This window comes from Lynx canadensis, chromosome B3 (assembly GCF_007474595.2).
Source record: "Lynx canadensis isolate LIC74 chromosome B3, mLynCan4.pri.v2, whole genome shotgun sequence".
NCBI lineage: Eukaryota > Metazoa > Chordata > Mammalia > Carnivora > Felidae > Lynx > Lynx canadensis.
In genome coordinates this window covers 18,765,444-18,792,262 of record NC_044308.2, presented here as the reverse complement: position 1 = coordinate 18,792,262, position 26,819 = coordinate 18,765,444, and the positions used below count along the sequence as shown (strand labels likewise).

Here is a 26,819-nt window from a genome sequence, read left to right as displayed (position 1 = left end):
GTCTTTTCAGGAGGCATGGAAAGGATTGCCAGTACGGGGAAGATGCTTGCAAATAAAGCATGTGAGTAATTCTCATATTATCCAGTAATTTCTTTGAATGAGAAGCCTGGTAGGGATGGTTGGCCCATGGTCCTTGACATCCTTTTGGCACTGCTAGTCTCCCTGACTAGTTACTGGCTTGCTACAAAATGTGTTTAATGGGTTTGTGAGCATCAAAATATCATGGAGCTGCAGACCAGAGAAATGTGTGGTCTCCATCTCAGATGAGCACCCAAGGGGTTTGGGAACAGAAGCCCTTCAGGAGTCTGAAACCACAAACGGGTTAAGGCTGTCCATTCACCATTCCATCACTATACCATGTGTCCTGGGCACCTCTTAGTTCTGGGAGTGAAGACCCAGCAGTGAGCAATACTGGTCTGTGTCCCTGGAGCTCCAGAAGAGACTGCCAGGTAATTAAAGGAGAAATGAAATACATGAAGAAGGAACACAACACCAGGGGAGGCTCCAGAAGGACAGCGAGAGAGGGTTGTTGAGAAAGAGGCTGAGCTTAACATGCTGGCCATGTGAAGACTCCAGGGCCAGCACTGCAGAGGCCACATGCTGGAGAGTGAGCTGGGCCAGGGTGGCTGGTGGGGGGCAGGAGTGGCTTGGGCAATGGCCAGGTGGTTGATGATGGCAGAGGCCGGATCAACTGAGGGGAAGGAGGTGTCCTAGATTTCACGCCAATCACAAGGAGAGAAGCCATGGCAGGGTTCTAAGCAGAGGACTGATTCACATTAAATCACATTCTGGGAGTAAATCACATTCTGATTCACTTATTAAAAAAAAAAAAAAAGAAAATCACTCTGGCTGTCAAATAAAGAATTGGAGAGGGGAGGATTGCAATCATACCGGAGAGAGATGCTGATACCTTCGGGCTAGGGTCGAGACTGTGGGAAGGAAGGGCTGAGCCCAGACACCTAGGTAAACCCAACAGAACTTGCTAACACTGAATTCAAGGGATGGAGGTACAGGCTGGGGGCGAATTCCCTGCAACTGAGCAACTGAGTTGACTAGGGAGCTATTTCCTGAGATGTGGAAGCTTGGGGGAGGGAAAGTCTGGCTGACCCCAAAACCTCCTTTAGGGACAAATCAGGTGTGAGGTTTGTATGTTTTTAACTTAATTCCTTTATTCTTCAGGGACATAAGCAAAGGTAATGAAAGTCAAATCACAAAAGGCATTTTAATGTTAATGTTTTCCAAAATCTTGCTAGTCCACTTGTCCCTTTAATGTCTGGGTACTTTGTTACAATCGCTGGATGACCTCCAAACTCTAAAAAGAGCATATTCTTTGAGAGCCTTGCTGAACACTTCACTACAGGCGCCTGTTTCTCTGCCTCTCTGACCCCTGCGGATGTGTTTGGGGAGAAAATTTCCTGGCCTCCAACTGTGCAGGGCCAGGTGGAGCCGGCCAGAGGTCCCCAAACTCTCCCTCACCATCTTCCTCTGGCCTCAGCCTTCCCAGGCTCCGCTTCTTGCCCCGTCCCGGTCCTCACTCCGTCTCCGAACCCCTGCCAGGAAAGGTGGCCCTCAGAGACCGCCACAGAGATGGCGGGTTTTATCCGGACCTGGGCAGAGCCGCGCGTCCCGTGGACTCTTCTGGGGGTGCAGGCGCGCTGGGCCGCCCCCTTCAGCAGAACCTACCCCCCCGCCCCCCCCCCAACTCCACGATCGGCCAGAACCTGGGCACACGCATTCACACTCGCCCGCACACAGGAGCGCTCACACTCCGCCCGTGCCGGGCTGAAGGAAGAGGTTCTCTCCAAAGGCGGAGGAAACCTGTAGACGCCCTGGTGTAGCCTCCGACTTTTGTTTCTTGCCCCGGCTCCCCCAGCCCCGTCCGGCGCGGGGTTTCGGGGTTGCACCCCCGCCCCTCCGGGACCGCGCACCCTCCCCCACCCCGCGGGCCAGGGAGGCGGTGGGGCTGCCAGACGGAGATCGCCCGCGCCCGCACCCTCGGGGGACCCCGGGCAAGGGCCACCTGGGCGGAGCACGAGGCCGCCTGGAACGCGGGCCTGCGCTGCGGAGTCGGGCTCCCCGCGACCCGCCGCGGGAGGCAGCGAGGCCCCCCCACGGGGCGCGGACCCGGGCACTTACCTGCGGCGGCGACGGCGGTGGCGGCGGCGGCGGCGGCGGGGCACGGCCCCGGGCGCCTGGGACAAGGGGCTGGGCCCGCGGGCCGGGAGGGGCGGACTCCAGCGGGCCGGGGCCTGGCCGTCCCCCTGCCCTCCGCCCCCCTGCGCCTCCGGCCGAGCGCGCCGGGGCCGGGCAGGGCCCAGACGCACTTCCTCAATCCTGCGGCCCGCGGGCGGGCGGGTGAGCGGGCGGCGCGAAGAGCGCGCGCGGTGAAGGTCGGCCGCTGCTGCTTCTGCCCACGAGGGGCGCCAGGGGTCCCTACGGTGGCCTGCCTCAGTTTCCCTAGCCGAAAGCCGGAGGTGCCAAGATTCGCCGCTCCTACCCTGGAGGCCGCAAGGCCCGCGAGCCCTTCTTGTAGCGCGAGGTCTCCTCCAGGTTTGGGTCCCCTGCTCTCTCGTCGCGGGGCAGGCGCAGCGACAAGGTTGGTGGGTTCTCAGCGCAACCCAGCTTTCCCTCTGTTCTGCTCGGGGAGCTAAATACGCCAATTAACCTCTGACTTGCAGCTGTTAGGCGTAGACTCGCAGTAAATATTTAAAAGGCCGGGAATATTCACTTATGTACAACTATAGGGCGGTATGGAAATACATATTTTTAAAGCTTTCGTGTTTGGCAAACTGTACCCCTTCCATCACATGAATGTACCAATTTAATTATGGATGTATGTATGAGGATGACACTATTTGGTGAATCATTTTTAATTGGGTGGGGCGTTTTGGCGGGGGAGATAAAACATGGAATGTTGGCAATTTCTTAGGTTTCAACCTAATGTAAGTATGTTCATCACACCCCTGCGGCCATTATACGAACGCAGATCGCAAAGACATACGTCCATGCTGCGGGCGGGCATCAGATTTGACTCCACGTGCCCACCCCAGCAAGAGAAGCCTACTTGGAATAAAGTAAATGGTTTGCAGCCCAGCAGGACCCGCACCCTAGACTCATGTAATGTTATGACTGGAACATTCCCAGGATTTAGCGTAAGACAGACAAATCGCCACCACCCTCACTGCCATTTCACAAACGCCAGGCAGCCGCAGGGTCCCCCGCACGACCCCCGCACGAACTCGAGGACGCTTTCAGTAGTGGCCCCTTGGCAAGGGCACAATCGGGCAGCTTTGCTCTGCTCCCAGGAGGCCGCGCCCCCAGCTCTCCTGCCACGGAACGCCCTTGCAAAAGGGTGGGTGCAGTTTTGCAATCCTGTCCTCAATACTTCGGTCCCAATTCCAGCACTCAAAAGGCAGCAGTGTGATTGCTACCGAAAAGTCCCTAATAATTTGCAGGGCGTGGCGTCGCCTTCCTGAGTGAGCGCGGCAATCGCGGTGCGGCGACTCCGAGGAGCACGGCCCCGCCATCTAGCGGCGCCAGGAGGAAGAGCACGCCCAGTACCCGGGGCTCCTGTGGCCAGTGTGGCAGGGGGCAACTGAACTTCCCTTTTACATGAGTTTGGGAATAGGCTAGGGAATGTCTACAAAGTAGGGAACAGCCGAGTGGACTTCTTTGAGCTGATTGCATCCCAGCATTTAACTCTATTCGTTAGGCATGCATTTGTCATGGGTTTGCATGGGAAGGTTATTACAGGTCATTTAGGATTTATTCTTGCTGCTTCTTGACTCGCGCTGACTGCTTGTCCTCTAGCTTTTGCTCTGCCTACCCGGGTTCTCAGCATCTCATGTTGGAATGACACTTCCTAAGGTGGAGTCAGGTGGATACTACCTCCCCGACCTAACATTTCTGCCTCCTTAAGGCCTAGTGACTGACTGCTGCCCCCCTCCCGACTCCCACTGTTTTCTGTGGCTGACTGCTACCCCACCACCCCACCCACACTGTCTTCTAGTCATTTCTTCAGCTGGGAACTCACTTTCCTCAGACATTACTTCCTGGACACCTAAAAAAAAAAAATCCCTTAGGGCATCTGAGTGGCTCAGTCAGTTAAGCAGCCAACTTCAGCTAAGATCATGTTCTCACAGTTCGTGAGTTCCAGCCCCACATCAGGCTCTGTGCTGACAGCTCAGAGCCTGGAGCCTGCTTCGAATTCTGTGTCTCCCTCTCTCTCTGCCTCTCTCCACTTGCATTCTGTCTCTCTCTCTCTCTAAAATAAATTAAATTAAAAAAATCCCTTATTATCCACCTTCAAGCTCAAGTCAGATATATGCTAGGGGAAAGGACATTAAAAATTCTCCATCCAGGGGCACCTGGGTAGCTCGGTCCATTAAGCGTGGGACTTCAGCTCAGGTCATGATCTCACAGTTTGGGAGTTCGAACCCCACATGAGGCTCTGTGCTGACAGCTCCGAGCCTGGGGCCTGCTTCAGATTGTGTCTCCCTCTCTCTCTGCCCCTCCCCCACTCACATTCTGTCTTTCAAAAATAAATAAACATCAAAAAAATTATTTATCCACTATCAGGAAAATCTAGGAGATTCCAAAGGGTCTGCTTTTAGAGAATGTGCCTACCTCTGGTGGCCCCCTCCCACCACAAACACACAAGTGCAGGCATGTACATCCACACACATGACGGCTAGTCTGTGCCCCCAGAATGGTTCCCGTCAGAGAGCAAACCAAATGAAGGAAAAGGCCATTTTTCTAGAATTTTCTGCTGACATTTAGCTTGAGAAATGGAAAGTCTCTAAAGAAATTCATACATACATTAAGTGTATACATTAAGAGAGATCTTGGGGCGCCTGGGTGGCTCAGTTGGTTGAGTGTGCGACTTCGGCTCAAGTCATGATCTCACGGTCCGTGAGTTCGAGCCCCGCGTCAGGCTCTGTGCTGACAGCTCAGAGCCTGGAGCCTGCTTCAGATTCTGTATCTCCCTCTCTCTCTCTCTGACCCTCCCCCGTTCATGCTCTGTCTCTCTCTGTCTCAAAAATAAATACACATTAAAAAAAATTTTTTTTTTAAAAGAGAAATCTGATCCAAGCCTTCCTTAAGTTTTCTCTTAAAAGGTGGCACCCTGCCACCTCATGGCCAAAGTGAACAAAGGATGCTCTTGGCCCAACCTGTGTCAGCTCACGACTTGGTGATTGAAGCTTCTTGGTTCAAAGCCTTAGAAACTTAAGGTGGGTGACACCCAAACACTCAGATCCTCGCGACGAAAATGCAAACCTGTGCACACAGAAGTGGGATGCAGTATTTTCCCTAAATTCTATTTCCCCTCAATTCCCGTGCTGTCCTTCCCACACTTTTCCACAATCACACCCTCACCAAAACAGACTCGGGCAGCTTAGGTGACAGCTTCAACTTCACCAACTAAGACGCACAGCCTCTGAAGCCAAGCTTGCTGCCTGCCTCCACCCACAAACCCACGCAAGCGGGTTTCCCACACAGGCTAAATGTGTGGCCTGGTGGATTCAGCAAATGGAATTTTCATCTTCAACTACTGATACTGCTTTACTCCAAGCCATTTTGTACTGAAGGTCTGAGAAAGAGAAAGGCCACCCATAGAATTAAAATGAGTTTGGTCCTTAAAGGAAAAAACACGTTTGTCAAATATCCAATTTTATTTTATCATCGTTGCGTTGTTGAACACAATCTGCAGTTAGGGTCGGAATTCCCAGGCCAATAGATTTTTTAAAACCATACCACAGGAGTAAACCTTAAAAGAAGTGAAATCTAATACTATATAGATTTCCATTTCTAAATACAGTATATTACAGAAGGTTAAATATACCACCTCTGTTTACTTACAACTATAAAAAGATACATTAACTATACCAATTATAAATAATGTAGCATTTCATATTAAAGGCATTATTATACAACAGAAGATTAAGAACCCTCTAATGTATTACTATCAAGGTTAGTGTCTAAAGTTGCTTGAGATAAAATCCTGAAAATTCAGTGTCTGAAGTCAAATCCTGACTTAGCAAGTTGCTGACAGTTTAAGTGATGTGTTAACTGATGCAGAGAAGGTGAATAGCGTATTGCCTATTTCTGACAAGAATGATAAACCCATTTCACATAGGACTTTCTTCATCCGTACACTGCTTTTGATGTCGATTTTCATTGTATTATTGCCCTCCCCCCAATTTAATTCTCAAACATAATTTAATTCCCAAACATAAGCACCATTAGAAAAGTACTAGTTAGTAATGGTAAAAGTATCCAAATAACGCAGTTACGTTTGGTTTTCGTTTTTTAAAAGCTATCTGGGAACGCTTTAAAACTTGGAATTGCACAGCATTTGCACACACAGGAAAAGAAAATTTCGCAACATGTTAGTGCAGTACTCAGGCCACTGTAGTAGGAGACCCAGTTCTTCCACGGAGTCTGGGTGTTATTTGTTAATTAATCATTAATTAATATCAAAATAGGACTTTAAAAAAGCCAGGCTGTATTTAAACAACGGCCAATGGCCTTTCCAGTTGTGTATGTTTTGCTAGTCTAAAACAGATAACCAAACTGGAGAAAAAGAAAACTACATAGGCTGATCATAAACCATTAATGCAAGGTAGAAATTGATATTCCGTAAAAGCGGAGTGTGGCTCTGATTTGTCAAACACGAGAGTTAATTATCCTAGCATTGGCTATGCTCTTGTAGTGTCAGAGCACTGGGTCCTTAGCAGCAATGGTGACACCAGCGATGTTCTCTGCCTAAGAAAGTGCCTTGGTTAAGGTCGACCGTGACATAGTTTTAGATAAGCATTTTGGGCGCTGATTCGATCATATTCCAAAAGGAACACTGGTTTTTGAGCTGAGTCCCACGGTCAATGTCGAGATGCAGTCCTTGAAGACGCACGCCCATTCACACCCAAGACCTTCAGTACCCTTCCATAGTACTGGACTCCCCAGAACTCCCCACTTTGGCTCCTCACAGTCCTGCTTTTGTTTTTGTTTTTAACTTAACGCTTTCTTTCCCACTGAATGCTGGGAGGGGCTTGTTCTGTGGGCAGGTGACCCTGAGGAAGCCACAGGTGCAGGGCTCTGTTTGCAGAACAACCCGGGAGTTTTTCCAAGTTCTTACTGGAGTCAGAGCCGGCAAAACATTTGTAAGTGACCGCTGGATACTTGAAATGCCACTTCCCGTTGGCCACACCCTGAGCCTCTTTACTGTCCCTGGGGACCTGGTTGAAAGGGAAACACAGAAACGGCCAATAGCTCCACCCCCAGGCAGGACTACAATTTCACACACAACATAATGGTCAATAACACAGGAGTGTGAGAGGAAAAGAAAAATCGTTCAAATCCAGTAGATGTAAAGTCTCCACAACAAAGTGACCCAGGAAGGCGGGCAATGCACGTTTTCTTCGGCAAGTTTGATCTGCCACATTCGGCTGTCCAATGTTTGAGGCAGGAGCCCATCGTTCCCTCAGGGGCTTTTGTCATCGAGTTTGATGGTGACCGTTTTCACTTCTGTGTATTCAGCCAGCGCATATTCACCACTGCGATTACAGAAAAGAGGAGAATATAAAATGGGCATGTCACTTAGCCGTTCTGTGGGAACCTGTGTTCAAATGCTTGGTTGGTCACTACTCTGGGGGGCAGTTCGGAGTCTACGCAAAAGGTCAGAATGTGATGACTTTATAGAGGAGAAGCCAGGACTGTAACATCATTACTACGTTTAAGTAACGGGATCTATAAGTTAAGTTTAAATATAACGTTTCTCGGGAGGGTTTCTGGGTGGCTCAGTCGGTTAAGCATCTGACTCTTGATTTTGGCTCAGGTCACGAGCCCACAGTTTGTGAGTTCAAGCCCCGCATGAGGCTCTGTGCCGACAGTGCGGAGTCTGCTTGGGATTCTCTCCCTTCCTCTCTCTCAAAATAAGTAAGTAAGTAAGTAAATAAATAAATAAACAAACAAACTTAAATAAATAAAAGAGATAAATAAGTATCACGTTTTTTGGTGTGTGATGCTTTGGAAATATTTTCAGAAGGAATAAGTGCTTGTCTTTAAAGAACAAAAAGGGATGGAAATAAAGAGGTGGATTCCCTAAGTGGGGAGTACAGAGCAAGAAGAGGGCCTGCATGGGTGAACAAAGAGGGGAGCTGGATATGTGGCTTGAGGATGTGCAAGGGGCAGAGACATGGAGGGCCTGGAGTTGACCTCAGAGTCTGCAGCTGGGGACCAGCTGTAAGAAGAATAAGGCCAGCCCAGAGCGGTGAGGGCAGCAGACATTAGCACAGCCTGGACACAAGGGGGACCACAGCCTTTGAGTTAGCCTCTCTGCTATGTGTCCCTTCTTTAAGTCTTGCAGAGTCCAGCTGACCCTTCTCGGGCGTCATGGGCCATCCTCTGGGCGGTCCCTCTTCCCAGAACTGAGATACAACTTTGGACAGATTTAACTGCCTCTCCAACACTTGCTCTGCTGTTAAGCACATAAAAACGTGTACTTGTTGAGGAAAAGAGGTAGACGCAGAGGTGGCCCCTGGAGGCTCTGTCGCTAGGAAGACTTGAGACATTGTCCCATTTCACCCCTTAGATCAGGGGTTCTCAAAGGGTGGTCCCCAGGCCAGCAGCCTCAGCAACACCTCAGAACTTGCTCAAAATTCAGATTCTCAGGCCCCCTACCCTGCCCCTGATATGATGCCCCCCTTCAAGGTGACCACATCTCAACCCGCTGCACCTGTGTGGCAAAGGAGAATTAAGGTTGCAGATGGAATTAAATTTGCAAATTAAAATAGGGAGGTTATTCTGGATTACCTGCATGGGCCCAATGTAATCACTAGGATCCTTAAAAATGTAAGGAGAAGGAAGCCAGAAGGAAATGAGACTATGGAAGCAGGTTCAGAGAGGTGCAACATTGTTGGCTTTGAATACAGAGGAAGGGGCTGCCAGTCAAGGAATGTGGGAAGCCTCCAGAAGCCAGGAAAGGCAAGAAAACATATTCTTTCCCTGGAGTCCCCAGAAAGGGAGGTAGCCCTGCAGACTGTCAGATTTGGAGCCTCCAGAACTGTATCAAATCATAGATGTATGCTGTTTAAACCACGAATTTTGTGGCAATTGATTGTAGCAGTAACAAAAAAACCTAATACACCCTACTAAAGTGGGATCCAGAAATCTGTGTGTTTTTTTAACGTTTTTAAAAAGTTTGTTTACTTATTTATTTTGAGAGAGAGAGAGCATGCACACGAGTGGGGGAGGGGCAGAGAGAGAGAGTCCCAAGCAAGCTCCATGTTCAGTGCAGAGCCCAATTCCAGGCTTGATCTCACAAGGCCATGAGATCATGACTTGAGCCGGAATCAACAGTCAGACACTTAACCGACTGAGCCACCCAGGTGCCCCCAGAAATCTGTGTTTTAACAAGCCAGGGGATTCTGAGTTGGAGAACCACTGGTTTAGACCAATGTAGCTTAAGCAAGTTCTTTGTCTTCCCTGAGCCTCCATTTCATTATCTTTAAAATGGGCATATCATCACCTCCTTGCAGTTATAATGATTGGAGATAATTTAGTATAGAGCACCTCCTATGTGCTAGGTAAAAAATGAATGCCAGAAAGTAACATCATTATTTTGAATTAATATGTCTCTGAGAGTTTTTGGTAGTTCCCTAAAACAAATAGTTCAAGAACCCATGAGAATGAGTGAATTATTTTGCAATCTTTTCTAAACGTAACACAAAATATAAAAGCCCTATGCAGAATGCTGAATTGAACTTTTATAGAGCAGGAAATCCATCTACCCACCCCCACAAACAAATGACAAACTAGAAAAAAATTACGTTCACAATTCTATGTGAGAAACAGTGCTGTTTTCCTTCACATACAAAGAGCTCTTAAAACCCAATTAAAAAAAAACCCACACACAACCAAATGGAAAAATCAACAAAGGGCATGAACAGTCAGTTCACAGAAAAACAAACACAGATTACTTAGTAAGTGTTAAAAATGCGCTCGATACCCTCACAATTAAAGACAGGCAAACGAAAAAAGTGGAAAGCTCATGTTCTGTGTGGTGGATTACCCAATTTTAGGAATTTATTCTGAAAACAATCTCCCACGAGTGCCTAAAGATTTCTGCACAAGAAAGAACACCAGCATAGTTTGTAATAGCAAAAGCCCTTGGAAACAGCACAAGAGTCCATCATGGGAGACGGTTAATGCAAAGGACAGAAGGGTATCCAAAGCCCATTCTCAAAAGCAAAAAGTAGCTTTCTCTCCCATTTCATTTGAAAACAGTAAAGAATGCACACATGCACACCCACTGCATGCAAAGAAAATGCATAGGGACTTTGTATCTTGTGCTACATTTAGAAAAGATTACAAAATATTTCTAACAGTGAGCATATTGTGTTGCACTGTTTAAAATCTAAAGTGGTTGGGGTGCCTGGCTGGCTCAGTTGGTTGAGCGTCCAACTTTGGCTTAGGTCATGATCTCACGGCTCATGAGTTCGAGCCCCGTGTCGGCCTCTGTGCTGACAGCTCAGGGCCTGGAGCCTGCTTCGGATTCTGTGTCTCCCTCTGTCTCTGCCCCTCTCTCGCTGGTGCTCTGTCTCTGTCTCTCTCAAAAATAAATAAACATTCAAAAAATTTTTTTTAAAAATCCAAAAGTGGTTAAGGATTTATCAACTTAGTAAACAGAAGTACACCAAATGATGAAAGCATGCTGCATTAGCTCATGAACTATTAACTCCAGTATTCAACCATTCCTATAGGATGAAGTACATGAATCGCCTCGTTCTTCCTATTGCTGCAATCACTGCCAGAGTTCAAGTTCATGCTGCTCTTATTCAACCCACTGTGGCGTCTCCTAATGGGTTTCCTGCCCAGTCATGACTGTCTTGGCATGCAAAGCCATCCACGAGCCCAGCCATTCTCCTAGTAGACCTCATCATAACGTTGCAAGGGGCAGAGACTGGATCATATGTTCACTGCTATGTGCTCAGAACCCAGCACGTGCCTGGTGCACTAAAGGTGCTCATTAAACAGCTGCTGAGTGAACCAAGGAACACATGAACAGAATGAATGACTGAACAGTGGTGACCGCTAACAAATGGGATTGAAGATCCGTGGCGGGAAGCCTAGGCTTCCCACATGCCTCTACCGTGTGGATTTCTGTTGTTGTTGCTTTCTGTTGTTGTTACTGCACAACAACCAAGAAAACTGCCCAGGAGGAAGAGGACTTGTAGGCTTCAGCCCAAGACCTGCACAGGAACAGCCCCCGGAGGGGCCTGTGGGTGGGCGGCAGATAGCCAGCCCAGTTCAGGCGGCCGGAGGTGGGGAAAACCACGGAATCCACCGTGCAGTGCTCCAGCACAGAGAAAAGGAGAACTAGATGCAACATGAAGACATTAATCAGGAACGACTGAAAATGGAAATTGGTTTGCAAGTCCGTTTCCAGGCTCCCTGGGAATTATGTTAAAGTACTTTATCTAAAGCCTTGGGAAAGTATATGCCAAGGGTCAAAAAAACACATCGAGAAAAGTCCCGACTGTGGCAGGATGAAACATGGGCTGTGCTCCGTGCCAGGTGGGGGTGCTGAGGACCCGGAGGCACAGTCAGAGCAGGGGGAAGGGGGACAGAAGTGACACAGGTGAGGAAAGTAATGAGCAATAGTCGGCGTGAGTGAGTGCACACTAGAAGTCAGGTGGGCCCCACACACCCTTGCCACGGCTTCCATATCCAAGGCCGTCTGGTTGGGGGCCCAAGTTCTTGTTGCAGCAGGAAGCTGTGTCTGGCCTCTGGGAGGAGGACTGTGTGGGGTTCTGGGGCCCTCAGCTGTCACTGGTCGAAGGCAGCTGATTGGAGGACACCAATGTCCTGGCTGACTTCATTCCAGGTGGCTCACAGGGGTGACATCCCTGTTGAGGAAGGCCTTGTGGTGTGGTGGGTCCAAGAGTTCAACCCCACCCCTGTCACTTATGGGCAGTGTGACCTGGGAAAGGCAGGGACCCTCCCTAGCATCCTTGGGTTTCCTCATCCAAAAATTAGGGTAGTAGTACTAGCCATCTACAGTGGACAATGTTTGTGCCCACCTATAATTCATACACTGAAGCCCTAACTCCCAAGGTGAAGGCATTTGGGAGGTGGTTATCCCCACGAATAGGATAAGCGTCTTTATGAAGGAGACTCCAGACAGCTCCCCTACCCCTCCACCATGTGAGGACACAGTGAGAAGACAGCCATCTATGGACTAGGAAGGTAACCCTCGCCAGACCCCAAATCTGCTGGCACCTTGATCTCAGACTTCCAACCTCCAGAACTCTCAGGCATTGAGAGATCAATGCCTATTGTTCAAGCCCGCCTGTCTGTGGTGTTGTTATAGCCACCAGAGCACAATGAGACACCATCTCATAGATGGTGTGAGCGTGGAATCAATGAACACACGCGAAAGTGCTCTTACAGAGCCTGGCCGACTCTGTTCTCAGCAAATGCCAGTTGTCACCCATACTATGGCTGTTGGGGGGCCCTGACGGGGATGCAGGTGACCCCGGCCCAGGCCTCATGTCTCTCTCAGGCAGGAGGGTGTGAAAAGAAAATGAAGCAGAGACTCACAGAACACAACACAAACAAGCCACTCAGGGGATGAAACATGATTTCTGCAAAGGGTTTTCACCGCCAAGAATTTACTGAAGTTCCCTGAAGGGAAAACCAGCCACAGGAATTAGGACGACACCAATGGATACACTCTACTCAGATGTTCAGATGGTTCTGGCATATTTGCCATGACTCAGAAATGGATTAGAGAGAAAGACCAACACAGGGGAAGGGACCCCAATGCTGTGGAGACTGGTCAAAAGCATTTGTTCAGGGAGGGAAGCCAGCCCCTCTGTTTCATAATAACATCTTTATTAAGAATCTGGAAGGGGAGTTGCCCAAAAGCCCCAATAGGGCCCGAGCCGAGGAGAAGCATTTGAGTGCTCCCACTGGAAGATGCCCAAACGAGGACGAGGTAATGCATTTGTATATAAATAATACAAACTGTTTAACTAAGAGGAAGAGCTTGGAGCCCTTTGAGATGTTCCAGGAGCAGCCCCGCATGTTGTCACAGATGGTCCCCTGGGAAGAGTGATCCTACAAGCTGTTTGTCCACAAAGACTAATAAAACCCCAAGCACCACCACGAAGGATGTGGGAGAGAAGGCATCGTCCAGCTGGAAACTGCAGTGTGTCCACTCCCGGAACGCTCTGTCCAGCCCTGTGTCTGGACCTTTTATCTCAGGCCAGACACAAGAAGGCCTGTCCGTTAGTCTACGCATGGAGTTCATCTTCCCAGCGGGCAAGATGGAAAGGAGCTCTGGAGGAATATGAGTGGGTTTGATGGGACCACAGAGGACGGGGCAGTATGTCTCCCAAAGCAGCACCCAGAAGGAGCCAGAGTAGCCCAGAGTCTGTCCCCAGAGCCTCTGCTGGTGGGGTGGACAGCACCAGAGCCCGACCTGGGAGAGAGCCCATCTTCCCTGCTGAGGGCTGGAGTTTGTGGGAGTCTGGCAAAGAGTGCACTTTTCCAGTTCTGCCCCTGTCCTCACTCAAGGAGCCTATGCCAAGTCTCTATGGAACATCTCCATGTGTGGTGGGTGCTGGGGAGGACACAGGAGCTGAGGCTAGAGGTTGGTCCTGGGGCCAGAAGGAGGGAAGCATGAGAATGAGGGCAGGGAAGGGCAGGAGTGGGAAGGCGGGAAGGAGATGGTGGATGGAAGGGATCCATCGCAGCCCCAGAGGGAAAGGGCCACCAGCCTTCCTGACACAGCTGACCCAGCCTGCCACCCAGGAGCACAGGGCAAGGTCACCGGACTGGAGTACATATCCCTACCACCCTGCGAATGTAGTATATTTTTTATCCACCTGCTGGTGGGCGTGCAGTAACAGAAATACTTACAGTTCTCTGCCATTTCCTGACATTTTAAAGCCACCAAATGGAGCCTGTGCGTAGATGGCATTATAGCAATTGATCCTGGAGGAAGAACAGAAGATGCTCATGATTACCTGGAGAAGACCCACCTGGGGTGCATGCATCTCGGCTGTCAGGCACTTGAAGCAGACTGTTGCCTCAAGAGTGACTTTTGTCTAAGTTTTAATAATGGGAACAGGTTGTTCAACTTCTGTCTTCTCATTCTTCCCACCAGAAGCTAAAATTTGAACATTTTTTTTAATGTTTACTCATTTTTGAGAGAGAGAGCATGAGCGAGGGACGGGCAGAGAGAGAGGGAGACACGGAATCGGAAGCAGGTTCCAGGCTCTGAGCTGTCAGCACAGAGCCCGACGTGGGGCTTAAACCCACGAGCCATAAGATCATGACCTGAGCCGAAGTCGGACACCCAACCGACTGAGCCACCCAGGTGCCCCTAAAATTCAAATATTCTCAAGGATAAAGCTCTTCACTGGGATAGGAAGGGAATGTCAAGGGGGAGAAGAAAGGAGAGTGAAATTATGGCATAAGGGAGTAAGATTCAGCTTTGAAATGAGCCAGCCCTGACCTCAAAGTTCTCCTGCTTGGTCATAGGATTCTGGTCTTGTTACCCAGCCTCTCTGAGCCCCCATTCATGTTTATCAGCATTATCGTCTTTACAATGAGGATGGGGCGCCTGGGTGGCTCAGTTGGTTAAGCGTCCGACTTTGGCTCAGGTCATGATCTCACAGTTCGTGGGCTCCTGCCCCGCACCAGGCTCTGTGCTGACAGCTCGGAGCCTGGAGCCTGCTTCTGCTTCTGTGTCTCCCTCTCTCTCTGCCCCTCCCCACTCACACTCTGTCTCTCTCTGTCTCTCAAAAATAAACATTAAAAAACATTAAAAAATAAAATGAGGATAATGTCATCTGCAGGATTGCTGGTAAAGCAGGGACTTTCACCCACACTTTGAACAGGACCATGCGCTGCTTTTAGAACCAGAATACAAAATTAAAGCGAGAGGGAGTGAAGTCCAAGGGACAGCACGACACGGTGGTCAAAAACATGGACACCAGAGCTACACGGACACCAGAGTTGCCCAGCGGGCTGTGGGCTCTGCTGTGCCACGTACTAGCCGTGTGACCCTAGGCAAATCACCCAGTCTCTCTGTGTCTTGATTTTCTCATCTGTAACATGGAGACGATGACGGTCCCTGTCTCAGAGGCAGTCATGAGTATCGAGCAAAGCACTAAGGCGGTGCTTCGCACATAACATACAACTAGCATCTCTCTGTCGACAGAAGAGTAATGAAGTTAGCAAGTCAGCAACTCAGGAGAGCCGAAACACGCACACCCTCTACTCACCAGACTGTTCCAGACTCCAACGCAGAAGCCAGCTTCAGGGCCTTGTCGAGGTTTTTTGTGAACACGGCTGCTGTGAGTCCATATTCAAGGCTATTTGCCCTTTTTATCACTTCTTCGATATTTTTGAACTTCAGTATTGGCTGCACTGGTCCAAAAATCTAGGATTAATTGCAAGAATGGCCATGAGAGTCATGTTCAAATGAAGCACACACACTCTGAGCAAACACTGCCTTCGTTTTATGCCTTCTCCATGTACCCAGAGTGCTTACATGCAGGAGAAATGATGACCAGAGGAAAAAGAATGTCCAGAGATCTTTTTATTTACGTGATGGTTGACATCTGAAGGGAAGGATTACAATGAAAAATTAAAATATCAACTGAAAGTATATTTCAGGCTTATGATCTCTTATTGTCATCAGGGCTTCTGAGAAGCCCCAGCCCTTGAGCTTTGGCATAGACCCTGCATACTGACATACACAGAAGACAAAACTTTCCAAGTTTTTCTTGGAGAAAGTTATTGCCAAGGGTGTTTGCAAGGCACGGAACACATATAGAACTGTGTGCCCCGACCTCTTGGTGGTACATTTTCCATCAATGAAGATGCCACAAAATGTTTCCCTAATAACTCCCAGGGGAGGGGATGAGACAGTGTTCCTTGTTATGCAAAATAAAAATAAAAATCCCATAAAAATCTCTAGGAGAAAATCTGTAAAATACCCCCACAGGAAGGCAGTAATTCACTTTCTCACACGTCCCAAAAGACCACATCCCAGGATCGAACCACCCAGGACCCTAGGTGGGAACCAGTTTCCATCTAGATTAATGGTAAGATTGAAAGACAAAGTTAGAATCACACTTTTATGGAGGTCATAAGGAAGTCATATGGAGGTCCACCATTTGCAAAGATGCTCATGGTGGAAAACTTCATAGAGAATTCCAGCCGTGAGGTGTTCTTTGCATCAACACACTTGTCATTTCAGTTCAGTCTAGGGGTAATGAAGGCAGCTTTGGACTGTGAACCTATAGGCAGCAAGAGCCTTCCAGCATGTGCTAACCCAAGGATGTGTCAGAAGACAGAAGAGGGACGGTTGATCCCCAGAGATGTGTGAAAATGGGGGGTTTAGAACAAACTCTGCACCTGCTATACAGTGCTTGGGGTTCCCAAAGGCAGGTAGGCAAGATGGCTTCTCTCAGGACCCCAAAGGAGAGGAAGAAGGCCACAGGAGAAAAGAAAACATTCCCTTCACAAAGACTTCTGGGATGCCCAAGCCCTAGAGAAGACTTCTGTTTGAAAGGCCCAGCCCTCTCCCCCTTCGAGTCCCATAAGAGTCCCCATGGAATGAAGCTTTTCCTGCAGTGCCCAGTACCTCCTCTTTGGCAATCCTCATGGTGTCAGTAACTTCTGAGAAGACCGTGGGTTTAATGAAGAGCCCCCTGTCTTCCATAGCCGAACCCCCACATTCCAGTTTGGCTCCCTCCTTCTTCCCACTCTCGATCAGATCGAGGATTTTGTCAAACTGCTTTTGGTCAATCTGCAAAACACAATGAGAAGTACAGCCTGGATTCCTTCTGGGCAGTGGCTGCCATCTTATGAGTCCAATGGCCTTTCACATGATCAGCTGTCCTACCCCTAAATGTTCTTGCCAAGTCATAAGTCATGGAGCAGATATGCCTTGTATACAAATACTCCTCTGATGCACACATCTAGGCTCTTCGGAGCAGGGGAGAGAGGGGGAGATAGGCCCTTCTCATCCTCTCTAGGTGTAGGGTTTATTCATATGACTGACCTCTTCCATGCTGTTAAGCAAATCCATGAATGAAACAAGATCTGAAGTGGTCACGTTCTTTGCTCTCCCAACTCTTCGCATCCTGGGAAGGCTGCCAGATTTAGCAAATAAAACTACAGGATGCCCAATTAAATTTGAATTTTTGAAAAGCAATAAATGACATTTTCAGCATAAGTATATACCAAACCAATGTTTGGTAAACGTCATTTATTGCTTATTTGAATGTCAAATCTAGTTGAGTGCCATGTATGTTATCTGGCACCCCTGCGCCCTTCGCACAGGGCACCATGGATCAGTGTAACAGTTACTGGAATTTTCCATCCATAATGTGGAGAAGTAGGAAGGAGAGCTAACCACTGTACCCAAACCCCCAGAAATACAGCAGAGTAAGCCTGAAGGTGAGATGGATGGGCTGCTTGTTTGTAAGGAGCCAGGTCATCAGAAAGGCTCCACCTTCTGCCACCTTGCCTAGGAATCTCCTGGGCTAGCGTGCACCCTGCATCACTAGCCTAACACTCTGCTCTTGGACATGGCACCCAAATAGCTGTCAAAGGGCACCCTTTTTGTGAGACTGTGCTCAAGGGAAGAAGTGCTATCCTCATCCCCAGTAGGCCTTCTTCCCTAATCCATGGATGCCCTGTTCATGGCCATGACCCAGCTGCTAAGTCCCTTCCTCTTTGGCTGAGAGAGACAGAGTTTTGACTGTGATTGGTTTGCGGTAACTGAGATTTTTGGACAGAAAAACTGGTTTTCTTAAAACAATTTTAAATTAAAAAAGAGAAATAAGCAAACCCAATGGTGTATTTGGATGACTGTTCCTGAGGAGCAGGCTGGCTTTTTCAGAACCAGTGGGCACAAATCATGCACGTCCCTAGACCAGTCATCTCCTGAAGTGCGGATCCAGTGTTAAAATTCCAAGTTTTGGATCCTTGTACCAGGATAAATTCCAAACAGATCAAAAATTAAACCATGAAAAATGAACGCAGGGAAGTTCTCAAATTCTCTCATGTGGGAGAATGCTTCTGTAAATATTGGGTGTTGATGGTCTATGATGTGAAACCCAAAAGCCAAAAAGAAAAGATGATAAATTTGAGTATATTATATAAAAAAATGCAAAAACATCATAAGCAAAATCAAAGGGCAAAAAACAAACTGGAAAAAAAACCTGACAAGTCATTTCATAGAACTGGAGCTAATTTCTCTAGCATTTAAAGAGTTCCTGGTGCCTGGGTGGCTCAGTCGGTTGAACTTCCAGCTTCGGCTCAGGTCATGATGTCACGGTCTGTGAGTCCGAGCCCCGCATCGGGCTCTGCGCCGACAGCTCAGAGCCTGGAGCCTGCTTCCGATTCTGTGTCTCCCTCTCTCTCTGCCCCTCCCCCATTCATGCTCTCTGTCTCTCTCTGTCTCAAAAATAAATAAACATTAAAAAAAAAATTAAAGAGTTCTTAGAGGGGTATCTGGGGGGCTCAGTCTGTTAAGCATCCGACTCTTGATTTCGGCTCAGGTCATGATCTCAGGGCTTGTGAGATCTAGTCTCGCTTATGGCTCTGAGCTGACAGTGCAGAGTCTGCTTGTGGTTCTCTGTCTCCCTCTCTCTCTCTGTCCCTCCCCTGCTCTCTATCTAAAAATAAATAAATATTTAAAAATAAAAAATAATGAGTCCTTGGAAATGATAAGAAAAATGACCAGAAATATAAGGAAAAAATATGCAAAGCACCTGCAGAGTTTATGGAAAAGGGACTGCAAATAGCTTTTAAACATGATAAGATGTTCTGCCTTACTCCTTATGAGAGATACATGCGTATTAAAACTAAGTGAGATACGGTTCTTAACTCTCGGATGGGCAAAATCCATATCCTATTAGTAAGGCTGGAGAAACAGACAAGCTCACACAAGGTTGGTATAACATAAGTTGGTTCATCCTCTTCGAAGGTAATTTGGCAATGCTTGCAGAAATTACAAATGTGCTCCCACTCGGTAATCCCACTTGGGGAATCCGTCCCACTGATGTCCTTGTATGTTTACAAAATGACATACAACATCATGTGTAACTGCACATACTGACGTGTTCATCAGAACATGTCGTTTGAGGGGTGCCCTGATGGCTCAGTTGGTTAAGCATCTGACTCTTGTTTGGGCTCAGGTCATGATCTCACAGTTTGTGGGATCGAGCCCTGCGTCAGGATTTGCACTGACAGCGCAGATCAGGATTCTGCTTCAGATTCTTTCTCCCTCACTCTCTGCCCCTCCCCCACTAGCACACGCATGCATGCACATGCTCTGTCCCCCTCTCTCTCAAAAATAAATAAACTTTAATTAGAAAAAGAACATGGTAAGGGCGCCTGGGTGGCTCAGTCTGTGAAGCATCTGACTTCGGCTCAGGTCATGTTCTCTCGGTTCATGAGTTCGAGTCGAGCCCTACATCAGGCTCTGTGCTGACAGCTCAGAGCCTGGAGCCTGCTTCAGATTCTGTGTGCGTGTGTGTGTCTCTCTCTGCCATTCCCACATTCATGTTCTGTCTCCATCTCAAAAATAAATACAATATTAAAAAAAAAAAGAACATGTGATTTGAATCCTGGTGAATTCATAAAGCAGGATTCTATGTACCTGTGAAAAAGAATGAGGCAGGTTCTCATGGCCTGGTATGGAAAGGTCTTCAAATTTCTTATTAGAACACAAAAACCAAGGTGCAAGCAGTATAGATGTCATAGTTATCTTGTGGGTGAAAACAGGGGAAATCAGAACACATATTCCTGTTTCCTTATATATACATAAAGAAATTCTGGAGGGCTATGTGAGAAACTAAGACTGTGGGGTACCCACGGAGGGAAGGTTAAGAACCAGGTCCATGCAAGAGGAAGAAGGATGGAAGAAAGACTTTTCTCTATTGACATTTAGATGTGCCCTAGGTTTTAACTCCTATGTCTGCATTCTCGCCTAGAGAACGAATTTAAACAACTGTAATGGATCCAGGAATATCTCAAGGTTCTCTCAATTTGTCTCTGGATGAACCTGGTCTTGGGTTAAAAGTTCCAGGACTGCTCTTTGCTCCTCCCCAGAGGCCAAGAGGGCTTGTAGGGCTTTATCAAACTATGGGTCCTGAGTGGCTGTGACCATTCTCTGCCTGTAAGACCAGACTTCTCATCTGTCTGTCCTATAGGCAGTGCCGGGATCCCCGTGGGAAGCCTGCATATCCAGACTCAACTTTTCCTGATGAGTCCATGTGAACACATTGTCTAAATCTAATAGTCCTCCAAGAAATGGCAGCTGGTGACTTCCAGTGCTGGAAGAAGACCTGCCAGAAGTGAATGGCCCGGTGGGGCACAACACCAGAGACGGAGTCAGACGGACCCCGAAGGACAGGTGGAAAGTTGCACTGGGCTCCACTGGAGAGGGCACCGGATCCTGCCCCCACCAGGTGGCCTGTGCAGTGTTTATGTGCCTCGTTGCCAAATAAACCTAAGAGATTTTGGAGCATTCGGCAAAGCAACTGCCTGCAGTGGACACCGATCTAGGTCAGCTAGCTGTTTTACAGGCATGAGACAGACAGGACTGACTATTTGGACAGCTGTAAATCCTCTCTGAGTAAAAATCTTATTACCATAGATGAAAAAGCACTTTGGGAGAAAAAAATCCAACAGTGTCCTAAAATAATATGCTGAGGTTAGGCGGCTTAAGTGAGCTTTCAAAAGGACTTTTAGCAGCAGCATCAAAAGCACCGACGAAATCAACACCCATTCTGCTTGGATCTGCTCTCTTGGAAGAGGTTTCCGTATCTGGCTTCAAAAGTCAAGCCTGGAGCCTTGGAAAGAGACTTATGAATAATGATGGGGTGAAAGGGTTTCCTTACTATGGGATCAGCTCACATATTTCCCACGGAGTCTGGATTAGCTTTACAATGACGGTGGGTTTGGTAATGACTTGTGGCCATGTTTGCATTCAGACCTGAAATCCAACCAAGGCCACTGGACAACTTTGTGTCACTGGCCGCTGGGTTTGGAGCTGAGGTCTGGCAGGGTGGGGAGTTTTGGCCACAAGCTGAGATGCTTCTCTCCACCAGGGTCACATGGCATTGGAGCCACAGAGCATGTGGGCTGGGAAAAGGCAAGGATGGGCACTGTGGCCAGAAATGCACCTTTTCCACGTGGTCCTCCCCCTTCCCCAGCCAGATCGTCCCCACGGGATGGTCAAGCAAGACCTGACTGACGTGACCTGAAGTCTGGCACAGACATTCATTGCTACCTAGATCAGGGAGGCTGTCATTTAATGCTCAGCTCCCCTCCTTAAAAAATAAAGACTTATTAGGTGCCTTGAAATATTCATAATATTCATCCATTACTCCCATTTTCCAGATGAGGACACTGAGGTTTGGAAGGAGCTTGGGACTTTCTCAAAGTCATAGAGCCAAACTTGCACTCAGATCTATGGCTTCCCATGTAAACACATGGTGCCACTGCAGTGGGTAAGCAGCAAGTTCCCAGGATATAGACATAAGTAGGTGAGTCTTGACACGTGATTTGAAACTTTGTGGCTGGGGCAGGACTTTGGCTACGAGAAAAGTGGGTTGCTGTCGAGCTCTATTTCAGTAATGCATGGGATGGTCAGGCTGCCCTCTTTTAAATATTTATCCATCTGCGAGCACTGCATAATTAGCAAGAAAGTGATACAGGATGTGCCCTTTTAAAGAGGTTATTAAACCTCGTGGTTATGATCATTTTCATCCTGCCGTTAGTTTCGAAAACCAGGCCTTCAGTGACATGTTCCGCCCGCCCAGAGAGGCATCCCGGTTCCCAGAGCCCTCTCCACTGGGGCTCTTTGGTTTCTGACGGTCACCTTGTCCTATAGCACATGTGAGCTCCAGGGCCCGGAGGCTGAGACTGCTCTGGGTACTTTGCCTCTGCTTGCACTTTGCTGCCTTTCGCCCAGGGTTACAACCCCTCTTTTGTAGGGAAACCAGCCAAGTCAGACAGCCTCTGCCTGGGTCTCTCCTCTGGGGATCCTGGTGGCTCAAAAATTGGAGGGTCCTCTTGGCTGGAGGGTGCAAGCATAAGGCCTTCTGATCTGGGAGCGCCTCCCTCCTGCCAAGGCCCTGAGCTTGGCATTATTTGCTGCAAAGAGCAACACACAGGGGTGTGTGTCCGCTCCCACTTTAGAAGCCCACAGAGACCTGATGGGACTGCCCTGTCCCTCGATGGCGCCTCAACAAAAGCCTCAGGAGGCAAGCAGCCTCCCTTCTGCTTCGGGAGGGACCGTGGAATCAAAAAGCACCAGAGCTGTAAGGGGCTGTGGTCAAAGGGGCTGCCTGGTCCAGCCTCCAGACGCGCAACGCAGGGTTCCCACACATCGGTAGGTTACCTGGGGCCCCTGTTCCGTTCTGACGTCGAAGGGGTCTCCGACGGGACGTTTCTTGGCGTATTCCACGCTCCGCCTGACGAATTCGGCGTACACCTGCTCCTCCACGAACACCCTCGAGGCGGCCGTGCAGCACTGACCTTGGTTGAAGAACACTCCCTGATGGGCGCACTCCACCGCCAAGTCCACTGGAGGGAGGGGAGCGGCGGGGGCAAGAGGAAGCGATTAAGTCGTTAGGGCCGGACTGGTGACAGCTGCAGCTCTAATTGCCGGCGCAAGAAAACAGGCCCCGGAATGGCTGCGTTTCAGAAATTAATTTTATTCTCGGCATTTCCCAACAGAGAGGATGGGAAAAGGGATTTTCTGGTGCACTGGGAGTGGGGGGTTAAGTGAGTTCTGGGACTGCTGGACTTCTTTACTATGCTAATGAACTCGGAGAGTTGTAGTAATCCTCCCCTCCACCCCCCCCCTCCGTTCACCTGCTCGTGGATCCCTCCCCTCCCCCTCTCGGGAGGACCCCCGTTCTATAGATTAACCTTTGGTAAGTCTGGATGTAGGCCAATTGGTGAGAGCTTAAAAAAAAAATTTTTTTTTTAATGTTTATTCATTTTTGAGAGCAAGAGAGAGAGCACGAGCAGGGGAGGGGAGGACAGAGAGAGAAACACAGAATCCGAAGCAGGCTCCAGGCTCTGAGCTGTCAGCACAGAGCGGTGGTGGGGCTGGAACCCAGGAATCCTGAGATCCTGACCTGAGCCAAAGTTGCTGCTTAACAGACTGAGCCACCGAGGCGCCCCCAATTGGTGACAGCCCATATTTTCCACCTTGTGCTTCCTTCACTTATCAAGTCCTATTAAGCAAGCTTCTTTTGCTTATGAAGCCTTACTAAGCAGCATGAACTCCATGTAGAACTTATATGGGTTAAAAAAGAAAGCAGGGATCCTGCCTCATGGGGGCTGAATCTGAACTGGAGAGCAGGCACCGAGTTAAAACTAGAAGGGTGCTTAGTAAGTAAAACCTTTGGGGATGTGCTTCATGAAAAAGAAGTGCTCAGTGGGTTTCCCTTTAGGGCTCACAGGATGGCCTCTTGTGCGCGCTCCACTGTTAGCTGGTTTTTCCACATCCCCCACCCCTCCAATGCACACACTGCTGCTTAAGACATGCAGCTTTGCCATGAGCAGGTGATCCACAGACACCCAGCACTGCTCTGAGGCAGCTCTGAGGACTGCTGGCCTCCACTTTGAGAACCGAGCCATTGCTCTCCAGCAGGACAGTCTGTAGAAGTCTCTGGATCAGCAGACAGCACCGTAAGGTTCTGGCTTTCCCTGACCCTCTGTGCCAACTGCCCCTCCCGCATCCTGACAGGAGCCAGGGGTAATGGCTGCAAGTGGTGGGGAATGGGGGCATGTCACCATTGACACTATGTCTGGATGCCAGCGACGTCTGAATTTACTTTTGTGGACTGGTGCTGCCTGGATGAGAAGCAGGAAATGGCTACATAGGGTGTTTATGACCCTTGTAAAACCAAGCCTCAAACATGGAAGGGTTTTGTGTTTTAGCTGCAGTTTTTTTTTTTGTTGTTGTTGTTTGTTTGTTTGTTTCACCGAGGGGGTAAGAAGATGAGCTGAGGTGCAGACGGGGCACCCAGATATGGTGGCACAAGAATGCAAAACAGGGGTCCTGGCTCTTCAGGATTGGAGTTGGGGAGCCCAAATGTGGCAATACCCAGAACTGTTTCATGTGGCTCCAGAAACCATCAGCAACACTAATGATGCTCCCGCAAGGGCTACCAATCCAGGTGAAAAACGAGCCCTGTCTTCATGCCCAGCTTCCCTCTCCTTCCTTGAAGCTTGTTTCCTCCCTCAGGCCACTCTCCCATTGAAAGCCAGCTTCAAGGAGAGGAAGTCATATCAGTCATTTACACCTTAGCAAGAAATTGGGCCAGGGTCATTTTTCTCAGGGATATTTGTAGTTCCAACCTTATCTGAGCATGGAATGGAAGGCTTTGTTTTCCGTGAGAGGAATTTCTGGCACCAGTGGGCAGGTGGGAGAGGCTACTCTTTAGGGCGCTTCAGGGTACTTGGGAAGTGACACCTTTTGGCGGCTGACCCTATCAGCAGGTGAATGAATGCCCGATGTGGCCCTTTCTTCCTCCTTCTGGACACAGCAGCCAAGAATAGCATCTATTTTCATATTGTGCATCCATGAAGCTCTAGCAAGACACAAACTGCCCTCAAGCAGCTGGGCAGGGTTGCTTTCTCGAGGTGGAGGGAGAGAGAGAGAGCACTCAGACCAGGGAGGTAATTCTAAGGGTCAGCTGCCACTGTCCTCTCATCTGTCAGGCCTGAGACAAAGAAGGAAGAAACATCTCAAGTGTTCGGAGAGCCTCGAAGCACTGTAGGAAATACTGACTGCGAGGGTAGAGTGATTAATGCCTGTGAGTGGGGAGCATCTGCCCTGCTCCTCCTTGTCTTGGCCTCCTCCCTGCACACAGGACTCTGGAGAAGAATCTGGACTTGCTCCCCATGGCCCCAGCTCTGCAGGGACAGGCGACGTAAACTTAATCTTCAAAGGCAGGAACAGGCAGCCTCTCCGCCACCACATGGGACATATTTTCCTCCAATGCAGCTTTCTATCAGCAATAAAGCTGGTGTTTTGATCTCCATCTGCCTACTTATGGCAGGACAACCCAAGGTGGAAAAACAGCCGGTGCGTGTGTGTGTGTGTGTGTGTGTGTGTGTGTGTGTGTGTGTCTGTCTCAATTGGTCCTGAATTTGGGCAAGGAAACAGGGAGAGGTTTATGGATCCCATAAAGCCCCAGCAATGCCCACAAGGGGAGAGACTCACGGTCGGCATCAGCACACACGATACAGGGGTTTTTGCCCCCAAGCTCCAGTGTCACCCTCTTCAGATTGCTCCGGGAGGCGGCTTCTTTAACCAACTTTCCAACCTTCAGGATAAAAAACAGACCAGATGAAACCTCAGATGGGGTCAGGCATGGCCTGAACGTTCCAGCCTAGGAGGCAGTGAGCACAGCATGCCCAGGGCTCCCCTGCCTCTCTGCCCAGGTGCCCCGGGCCATGATAGTGTCTTCCCACTCCCTGCATCTCATTCATCAGATCTTGACATCACTGGAATCCTTGGTCCAAACTGTTCCACTTACAGGGGTGGAGTGGGAGCCTTTGGAAGGCCCAGCGGTTCACCCACAGCCACATAGCTGGCTAGGGGCACAGCCAGCTACCCGCTTGTCCTGGTGCCTGTCCGTCCTGGCAGCAGGCTGGTCCTGCTAGTCTGGCAAGGGGCCTGAGGGGACCAGCCCCCACCAGTAGGGGAGGTGGTTCCATGTGGCTCTGTGGTATAATCTCAGGGAACCTCCAAATGTTGGGGTAATAGGGAAGCCGACCTTCAGGATGAGAAAAGGCCAATTCTCTGAAAACAGACTCAAGACTGAGGCTTCCCCAGGGGGGAGGGAGAGAATGGGCGCGCTGTGCAGTAACAGAGGGACCACCTACCAACCTCCTTCATGTCCCTGACGGGTCTCTCTTATCAATCCACGTCCTGCTAGAAGCCAAGCTGGGCCCGTCACACAGCTGGTGCCGCACACTCAGAGCTGGGAAGACTCTCAGAGACCAATGTGCACACAGAGGCTTGGAACCAGGCAGCTAAGCTAGCAAGAGGCAGGGCTGGGCTCTTCTAGGGCTGAGGCCGTTTCCCCAAAACTTGAGTGTGAGTGTGTTTTAAAAATTGTCCAGCTCACAGTTGCTGGACTGGAATGATGCTTGGAAAAGTTCCAGAGTGACAGTGATTGTCCCCCGAGAGCAACCACAGCAAGACCAGTCTGCCACGGGCTGGCGAGTCCTTGTGGGGTTGAGGGGTGCTCTCACAGGTGGACGGAACAGGGGCACTTAGGGTAGGAAAACGTGCTGAGCGCCCCCCGGCTGTTATGACGCCATGCAGGGCCCCAATTCGGTTCTGACTAGGCTTCTCTAGCAGGTTCACCCCAGCCGGCAGAGGAGGGTGGTTATGGTACTGCCCTCTCAGGCTCCAAGCTGGACGAATCTTAGGGGGAAGAAGGAGACACTCACTGCACGGACAGCGTTTATTCTGTTTATTCTGTGTTCAGTGTTCTTTCTCAAGAACGAAATATTAAAAAATAATTCCACACGCATATGTGTGTCAGTTAAAAAGGGGGGAAGTTCTCATCTCCCCTCACCCTGTGGCCCAGGACCTGCCCAGAGGTGGCCACAATTGAGAATTTCTTGGGTACCCTTATGAACGATTTCTATTTCTCCACACCCATGCTTTTACCAGTGCGATCGTCCCGAAGATACTTTCCCACGTTTTTGTGCTTCAATCACAGAAGCGGGACAGTTTTCCTTATTGTAGGGTC

General features: G+C 49.1%; 2 protein-coding genes across 2 annotated transcripts in view; both read right to left on the bottom strand.

Moving 5' to 3' along the window:
* LRRK1 (leucine rich repeat kinase 1) overlaps positions 1 to 2,153 on the bottom strand; it is a 132,238-nt gene extending 130,085 nt beyond the window's left edge. Inside the window, exon 1 of the mRNA XM_030317506.1 lies at positions 2,137 to 2,153. The gene's annotated coding sequence lies outside the window, so the exon portion shown is untranslated. The remainder of the gene's footprint in view (positions 1 to 2,136) is intronic.
* Positions 2,154 to 5,674: 3,521 nt separating this feature from the next.
* ALDH1A3 (aldehyde dehydrogenase 1 family member A3) overlaps positions 5,675 to 26,819 on the bottom strand; it is a 38,791-nt gene continuing 17,646 nt past the window's right edge. The window contains exons 8-13 of the mRNA XM_030317505.2: positions 25,277 to 25,379; positions 22,436 to 22,620; positions 16,661 to 16,825; positions 15,294 to 15,451; positions 13,924 to 13,998; positions 5,675 to 7,553 (exon numbers count right to left, since the gene is read on the bottom strand). Of these exons, the coding sequence (XP_030173365.1) occupies positions 7,481 to 7,553; positions 13,924 to 13,998; positions 15,294 to 15,451; positions 16,661 to 16,825; positions 22,436 to 22,620; positions 25,277 to 25,379 (759 nt within the window). The 3' untranslated portion in view covers positions 5,675 to 7,480. The remainder of the gene's footprint in view (positions 7,554 to 13,923; positions 13,999 to 15,293; positions 15,452 to 16,660; positions 16,826 to 22,435; positions 22,621 to 25,276; positions 25,380 to 26,819) is intronic.